Raw genomic sequence first — 9,438 nt, 5'->3', positions numbered from 1 at the left:
AAGATAAAAGTTATCGACAACATTATAGTACATTCAAGTAGCTTTAATTTGGGTGCTTATAGGCACCCGGAGGTCTAACGGTTCCTAAGATATATTTTTACAAAAACCAAAAATTTTATCCCAACTAATAGAAATTATCATTTTGTGAATTTAATTTGTCAAATATCATTAAAAAATCGAGGGTTTGGTTGAGCCCCAAAGCTCAACTCCGCATGTCAAGATAGGCCTTATTATAGTCATGTAGATCAGTATTTAGTAATAGATTGGAACATTATACTTTAAGTTAAATTTTTTTTTTTTAAATAAATTATAATTATTGTTTATTTCATTTCATTCATGTTCTATTTCTTATTCTGTTATCATTTAATTTATTTATTTGAAAATGTGGTGTGAATAAGCTCTAAGATCTATACTACCATTGTCTAAAACTATGACAGAAAGTAATACTACAATATATATATTTTTATCATCTATTTGCTAATTTTGTTGCCTGATAGAAATGTTTGTCTCTTTTTTAGCCCTGATGAAACCCTGCAACGTGGGACGAAACGTTGGCTCAGATTAAATAGTTTTATTACTATTTGAGTTTTTTTCTTTGACTGCATTATCTTTATTATTATCTGACTACAACTATCTTTACATTATTTTTTAATTTGGACATATGGAATTGAGCTCTGGGGCCAACCAAACCATCAAATTCCTTTCGCTTCCAATCCTTCCAATCCAAAATCTTACGAGAATGATGCTCCTTATTACGTTACAAATAAACTCATTCACAAAAGACCTTAACATTCGATTCATTGCAGATTTGGCCCTAAACAGATATGCGTCTTTTCATTCCAAACTCCTTACCCATCCTAACTCATTAATTCTTAATCTTTCATCCTTAACAATCCCTGATAATCCTCCAAGGCGTCTGAAAAGAAGATGGCCACGGGACCTTCTAATTTAAATTAATGCTTGAAGTACCACCAATGGGTGGTTCCTTCCCAAGATTTTCAAGTGTATATGAAACGTACTACATATTTACTTATTGTATTTATTATTTGTACAGTAGTAAATCACATTAAATAAATTTAAAAAAAAATCATTTTTTTTCTTATCATACGGTAATCACAACGGATCCTAAATTACAAGATGACCAGTAACATGGATATGAGCAAAGGCCATACGAAAAATATAAGATGAAGGAGACAGAACCGAAACGTAGTAATTAATTTAAGATATTTTTACTAACCGAACCCAAACGAATAATAATGATACAGCTATGGCTGACGATAAAGACATAACGAAGGATGACAGCGAAGACAGGAGACTTGATATAATATCGATAGAAGAGTAGAGGGTTGACTGTTCCTCCCTGCGGAATACCTCCCTCTCAGCTGGTGTTTGTCTTGGGAGGGACAACTTTCCGACAGTCGGTAAATGGCGTCCTCCTACAACTTATTCCTCAGATAGGATCCCTTCCTTTTGTATAAGGCTGAGATAAATCTTTTATAGCGGGATATGAACGATCTCTCTACCGCAATGCGAAACTTTGTTTCATAACCTCTCCCATTGTTATGAAGATAATAAGCCATTTCTTGTTGGTTATTGCAGGAGTAATAACTTAAGGCGGTAACTGATGTTTATTACCCTGGATATGGCTAGGTCATTAGATATATGATAGGTCAAATATCCTAAAAGTTTAGAAACGTATTTTCTGCCTTTTGGGCAGAGAGTGTCATTTCGAGACTGTATTAAACAAAACTTTTATCTTGATTTACTGTTAGATATGCATTGTATTAAGTCAAATATTTTAAAGTGGTGTGTTGCCTGACTCAGTGACTCAGTAAGTAAACTGACGCATAATATTTAGCGTAGTAGCTGTTATCATAACAAATAAACTAGAAGGCTTGTGATGATAATTCGCATAGTATATTGAAATGGTCGTAACTAAAGTTTGAAGTTAAAGGTGGCGGCATGCCTTCTAGAATTCTGTTAATATTCATTCAATGAACATATATATAAACAAAAGATAATTTTAATATTTCATAATCTGAACCAACGAACAATATGAGTAATATGAATGGAATATGGTCCGGGTGCGGTAAAAAAAACAACTAAAATAGTAGATAATTATACTATTTTATTGAGCCAACGTTTCGCCCCACGTTGCATGGCTTCGTCAGGGCTAAAAAAGATACAAACACTATAGTTACAAAAAGGAAAAAAAGAAAAAACATAAGTGTAAAATAACAGGGGTATAAAATGAAAAGTAAGATATAATAAGAAAAATTAAAGGTTTTAAATAGTAAATGAAAAGGGTAATAGTAACAGATAGATAAGAGACGAAATATTGATATTATAGTTATTTTTATCGTTTTTATAAGTATATTCTTTGAATAAAAAATAAAATAATTTTATTTAAATTGAAGTTACGGTCTCATTTGTAATTAGCAACCTACAAACATAAATGAACAAATTTTCTTAGGTCCACAATTGACAGAATACATATCTGAGAGTAATATGAGAGTATATATAAAAAAAAACAACAAATAAACAAAATTAAATATTCAATTTGATATGAGATAAACAACTAAAGTTTGAGAAATAGTTGCAACTCTATCTACACGTTATGTTTTATCGGATGGATTACAGGAATTATAAGATATCATTCCTATTACTCAGTCTTTCCATTGGATTGCGATTAGATCAGATAAGATAAGCAAGTTGTTTATACACTCCATTTAACTTGATATGACTTCTATTAACTCATATTAACGTGTTTACATAAACTTAAATGAAGTCTTATAACTATAGTCGAAACTTCTGCGAACAATAAATAATCATAATGGTCCAGATAGTTCGTGAACAGGAGTACTAAGTATTGAGTAATTATCAGGTATAGAATAGTATATAATAAAGTATGAAATTAATAATAATCATTAAACTGGATTTAGTGAATAACACAATTCTTCCCTATTAAAACACAGTAATTTATTTCATATCATCAGCAACGTTTCGGGAGATTTCCCCCATCTTCAGGCTGCTAAAAAACAAATTCAACAAAACCATAAACATGCGTTTACAACAACACTAATATATCATATATACTTAAGAACTATTTACTTGATAACAAAAAACTTATATATAACATATAATTTTCTCCTTTATTGTCATTCTTGCTAATATATAATAATATTAATGTCATTTAATGAATAAAACCTTGTTACTAGTCATACATTTTAGGAGAATAGTTACCTTCTTGAAGGTTATCTTCCATTATGATAACAACCATATAGACTATAAAATAATTTTCTCCAACCTCCATTACCACAAAGATGAACAATGAAAACTAAAATTAACAATTTTTCAAAAACCATTTCTATTCTATTTATTATATAAAAATATTTTCTTTTATAATTATAAACAATTTGACTGAATTAATTCTATATTATATAAAAAACCACATTAAAATTAAAACGCTAATTTATTTATAATATCCATATAATGTGTGCCTAAAGTTTTTGTATCAGTTTTATAATTGATTGCTTTGTCAATGTTTTTTGTAATATGTACTGATTCAATTATTTTTCTATTCCTACTGTTCTTGACTATATCTAAAATTTCTGGATTATTAAAATCAAATTGATGTTTATATTTAATACTATGTTGTGCCAATGCTGTAGTTTTTATATTTTTACAATTGATCTTATGTTGATCAATTCTTGTTTTTAATTTTTTAGATGTTTCACCTATATATAAACCATCACAATTCTGGCAATTTACCTTATAAACAAAATTTAATTTATCTTTAAAGTCAACTTTGTCTTTCATATTATCCAGATAACTACCCAATTTATTATTATTATATAATCCAAACTTCAAATTATGTTCATATTCTATAAATTTCTTTTTAATTTTATCTGTTAATCCTGGAATATAGTTTAATTTAATGGTAATCATTAAACCTAACTACTTCGTTTCCATTCCATTCTGTAAACTATCATTATTTGTTCTATAGGTTTTTTAGCAGCCTGAAGATGGGGGAAATCTCCCGAAAAGTTGCTGATGATATAAAATAAATTACTGTATTTTAATAAGGAAGAATTGTGTCATTCACTAAATCCAGTTTAATTCCATAAGACTCTTCCAGTAAACGATCATTAAGTTTAAAATAATAATCATAAATATAAACTAAAGTAAATATTGAATGGGAAAATATCTAAGTGTACTTAAATTTATTAAATAACTAAGGATAATATTATAGATAAATATGAAATTTCTGCTGGTTCCGATTCTGTATCTTCATCCAATCAGAAATGGGCATAGGCAGAGAGATGGCTATAATATTCTACTCTAAAGGAGGCAGTTTTGGAGGTAATAGACCACATCTGTTTCCGCCCTGATAAGGACTATAAAGGAAAAGCTCTGGTGACTTTGGGAAAACGTTGTTAATAGGGGGGGCTAACTCGTGCTAAATTATAAAGTTGGGGCCTCCCCACAGCCATGGGCGACAATTACCGACCGAACCCCTGGTCTTTTATTTCGGGCTGACAACAAAATCCTATCTCCTCTGGGCTCTGAACGGCTTTCTGTTGTCTTCGGAAGAGTTATAGCTAAAATAGAAAGGAAGGATCTTGAAGATGTTTAGTTTCTGCAAAGGGGAGGGACAAAGATTAAAAGAAGACAGCTTGACTATTAAAAGTCAACATTGAAAAAAGAAAGAGAAAAAAATATAAACAAACTCAATGGGAAACAAAAATCTACAATATAAGTATTTTTAATGCAGTTACTGTTATGTATTTTGGTTTCATCTTGTAATTTTTATTGGATAATTAGTCAATAAACTTCAATTAACAGGTTAGATAGAAGCTAGGAACCCTAGCCGAAGATGGACGCACTTATTAGAAAGCTACATATGTAGTAGCGAGCGCGGTGGCACTGTGGTAAGGTAGGATCCTACTAACTCCAAGGGCTCGTGTTCCAATCCAGAAGGCAGAAATTACTTTTTTGTTACACTTTAGCCGTGAGTCAACCCTGTGGGTTCTTGAGGCCTCCTGGGGTACATCCGGCCTCATAAAGTGGGTAAAACTCGCGGTTGAGCGTGATTTTGACCAAAACACCTCCTTGCGCAACCGTTGGTCCTTGCTACAGTACTGCACCATTAGCATATGTATTTTAACATATCTAGTATTATGTATTTGTGAAGTTTACAAACACCAAAAAACATATTTTACCACAAATAATGAAGTCTCTTTATCCGAGTTTGACTTATATTAGGTCTAGCTGATAGAACAGAAAATAAATCTTCTTCCATAATAAGACCCTTTTGTTGGAAATTAAAAAAATTCTACTTTTTTTGTGTATTATGATTGAGTATAATAATATTACTAATAAAAAAAATCAGTCGTAATTAAACAGATCTCTAATTATTTTAATTATTATCTTGAATTTGCTGGTATCAAAATAATAAATAACGTTTTATTATTAGTATTTATTAAATAAATCATGACAAAGTACATTCATCACACTAAACAAGGAGTATATAATTTTGCACAGAAAAAAATTATTCATTCAAAACACAGCAATTAATTTAAATAAATAAGGAAATTTTATTCACTATATGAAAATATTAAAATATTATTATACTAAATACATTTTGTGTTGTTTATGCTTTGTTTTCTTTACTTTTAATTCCATAAATTAGTATAATTGTATTTTGCAATCCTTTTTGTTCAATAAATATCTCAAATACTTGCTGTTAGTATATGTTAGGCCGATGGAAATAAAGATTTTTTTATGTACCTTCCCTGGTAAGCACATACACGGATTATTATATCACTGTTTCCATATTATATATACTCGCTTCCACATTTATGTCCTATGAAGCACATGTCTCCCATTAATGGGTTTTAAAATATTTAGTAAAACTAGTCAGACATTCCATGAGCCTTTTATTGTAATCTTTGTCGTTAGTCATCGCATCCAGGACGAAGGCTGTCCTGTCCACTTCGTAGTACTCCTTGAACTTCTTGTCGCACGACATTACCTCCTTCAAAATCCTGTCAGGAACCAGGACATAGACCAAACACATGCAAACCTGACCCAGCGCTGCAGGTAGTGTTTCTTCCTGCATGTTCTCGAAATCCTGCCAGTTCATGATGTCTTCGACGTCGATCCCAGCAGATTGTAACGTTCTTGTTAGAAATGTATAGTATAATCTCATAAAATGGTCCCAGTTCTTCTCCCTCATCCCAGCTACTGTACATGAGTAAAGGAAGAATTGTAAGTCGTAGCTAGGAGGCTTGTAAGTTGGCAATTGGAAATCGATTAAGCAAGCTTCGACGACATTTCCTTGTTCATCGTACCTGAACATTATATTGTTAATCCAGAGATCATAGTGAACCATCACGTTGGGGTACAACTTGGAACTCTCCAGGTCAAAGAGGTTGTCCAAATAGAGACAAGCGTTCTTCTTAACATCTGATGGTAGATCTGCAAAGTAGATTTCTATTAGCCTCTGCAAACTCCTTATTGAAGCTAGACAGGCTTTTCTGCCAACGTGGTCTTTTTCCTTCGACAAAAACACTTCAGTCTTTATTGTGGGAACTATTTCTGGCATTTTGCGCCCTTGTTTCTTCTCTGTGATAAACGACATCGCATGGTACTTTGCGATGGCTTCCAATATCTTTTCACAGTGTTTCACATCTAAAGTCTCATAAATTTGTTTGTTCTTGAATCCTTTCTTGGACACGTCTTCCATGACTAGTAATTCTGATCTGGCCAAGTAGCATGCCGGTATAGTATTGTCTTTCAAGAAGTCGTGGTACTTGTTGAGTACCTCGTTGAAGAGGATCATTTCGCGATCGAAGCCACCAAGGGTTAGTACGTTCTGTCTGTGGTAGGCAGAGGCAGGTGGAATTTTCATGAAGACGTGGAGTTCCTCTTCGCCTCGACTTGTCTTGAACCTGATTCTGGCCTTGTTCTGTGCGCTCAAGAATCCAGCAGAGACGCCATCCATTTCTGACCCCTCGCAGGAGATGACTTCGAAATCGTCTGATTTAAGGTAGTTCCTGATTACCTCTTGTACGTCTGCACTCTGAAGCACCATGTTGTAGCTAATCACGGATCAATACTGCAAATGCTTCCACTTTAGATTTCTTAATAGAGTTTTATCAAAGGAGAAGGCTAATAAAAAAAAAAAAGAAACAAAAAACAATGGAACAGGCGAGACTTCAATTGGCTCAATCACTTATCAAGGATAGTTGTATAATAGATCCTAACCAACTGTTCTTCACTATCTACCCTCCTGACTCATTTCCGATACCGTTCCATCTGGCACTTAGTGTCTTTTTATAGTTGCGTTATCGAACAAGGGGTGGCTGATAAAAATAAATTCACATTTACAGAATTTACAGTACACACTAAATAATCATATCTCATTCCACATTACGTAATATTTGAAGATCTTTTTCTGTTGCAGAATGAAATATTACTTTTTTTTTTTGTTGTAATGGAATGTAATAATAATTTATGGCCATCTGGTATATTCTTAATTTCAATAAACGACCATCTACATGATGCAATATCTTCATATGAGACGAAAAACTTTTATACAACCAAATCCATATTATTTATTTATATTTTTTTAGACCTAATTTATTATTATAATAGACGAAGGAATTTATATATGACAAATGCATATGTGGGGAGTGGAGTGGCTCAGTGTGTAAGGCAGTACTAATTCCAAGGAACCGGGTTCGAATTCGTGTGTGGCTTATATGGACTATATTTTAAACTAAAATAAATAAATAACTTAGAATTAGGTAAATAAAGTTAACTGTATCAGTGAAAATCAGCCTTAACTGTAAAATATATTTTTTAATCTAGTTCAAATTAGTCGAACACAGAACATTTACATTATAAACAAAGAAGCCACTGTTACATTTGTGTCGATAATCAGACAGCTCATTGTACATCGATATTAGGGCACTTAGCTGATCGATTCTGCCGCGGAGATAATCGAGATTCGGCCTGTAGCCCATTTGCGGGAGCGGATAATCCGTTTTCTGCACCATTTTCGCACATCACTGGCGCAGTATCTTAATGGAGTTGCTTCAAATCGGGTTTTCAAAATGGAGGGAGTAAAGGCATTTAGGCTGCGTACGCCGACCACATTACTTATCGGGGATTGACGTAGAGTGAGTTACTGAAGGAAGCCTTAATACATTTTATAGTAGGGGCCCTTTGAACATGAACGTGGTGTATTATCTATGGAACATGAGCAGTTCTTGCAACGTAATTTATAGAACTGGAATATTAAACTGACTAAGTGATGGTAAAGTGTAAGCTACATGATAAATTAATATAGCTAATCCATACCAGAGGCCGCTAGCTAAATATTCTTGAACATCGATTCCAAAAATTGTTCTAATTATATTATCGATTAGTGTTTATTTTATTGTATTTTTTTTACTATTGTATTAGTTCAAAATTGTATTAATGATAATAATCATAATTTATTTATTTAAAATAAATAGAGTTAGCATGTAAAGTACATAATAATCATTCTGCAAAAACACAACAACGAAAATGGTGAATTAAAATCATTTCTAAAAGTTATTAAGAAACAGTACACCCAAACTGGGATTATCTACATTAGTCAGAGTGAAAAAGAAAACAAAAACGCCATTACTTATTTCTTTCTTTTCTTCTTTTTTCTTTTGCAGGTTTTTTCCCTCATTGGGTTACTTGGATGTGTCAGAGCGTCCCTCCACTTCTCTATCCCACCAATCTTCCTCCTCAAGTCCCTTACCGGCCATGTCCTCCTTCCACCGGGTTCAGGGTCTTCCTCTCCTCCGTCTTCCTGGTTGTTCCCATTGTAGAAATCTCTTCGGCTACCTATGTTCTGGGATCCGCTGAGAGTGACTATACCATTGCAGTCTTCTCCTTCCAATCCACTCCGGAACTCCTTCGGTCACTCCTAGCCTTGCTTATAATATCCTCATTCATGATTATATTCCAGGATCTGATTCTATTTTAGCCATTACTTATTTAATTAAATAAAATAAACAAAAACAACATCTTATTGAGAAGATAGGTGTCCAGTTCAAGAGCTTTGTGTGACCTATATAAAAAGAAGTTTAAGATTCGATTGTGAGGGTTCAGAAAAACATTTTGGTTAATATAGCTTAGTTTCTGCATGTATCGGATTCGGTTCTTATGATACGCGGGGGAGTTTGTTAAAAAATGAAAACAATCCTCCAATGTTGTACCATATATTTTTTCTATTTCATTGTAACCGTGAGCAAGCCATGGTTCTGGTCCATCTAACCTGGTGGTATAGGTGAACCCTTAATGGATAAAATCTGGCGGTCGAGCGTGAATCTGGCCTAATCACCTTCTTGCATCACCATTGGACTAGCAAATGTACTTCCTCACAAAGTCCTGCAC

At 33.0% G+C, this 9,438-nt stretch overlaps 1 protein-coding gene across 1 annotated transcript; it reads right to left on the bottom strand.

Moving 5' to 3' along the window:
* Positions 1-5,521: 5,521 nt before the first annotated feature.
* LOC106687293 (uncharacterized) lies at positions 5,522-7,302 on the bottom strand. The gene has a single exon (XM_014431081.2). It carries the CDS (start codon positions 7,094-7,096, stop codon positions 5,888-5,890), a length of 1,209 nt encoding a protein of 402 aa, XP_014286567.1. The 5' UTR covers positions 7,097-7,302; the 3' UTR covers positions 5,522-5,887.
* Between the last annotated feature and the right edge of the window lie 2,136 nt (positions 7,303-9,438).

This window comes from Halyomorpha halys, unplaced genomic scaffold, assembly GCF_000696795.3.
Source record: "Halyomorpha halys isolate HHAL.00 unplaced genomic scaffold, Hhal_1.1 Scaffold944.1, whole genome shotgun sequence".
In the NCBI taxonomy this organism is placed as follows: Eukaryota; Metazoa; Arthropoda; class Insecta; order Hemiptera; family Pentatomidae; genus Halyomorpha; species Halyomorpha halys.
The sequence above is the reverse complement of the archived record's forward strand: the minus strand, read 5'-3'. Positions and strand labels throughout refer to the sequence as shown.

Excerpts from the sequence above, each read along its gene's own strand:
- LOC106687293 (XM_014431081.2), bottom strand. The coding sequence starts at position 7,096 with ATGGTGCTTCAGAGTGCAGACGTACAAGAGGTAATCAGGAACTACCTT.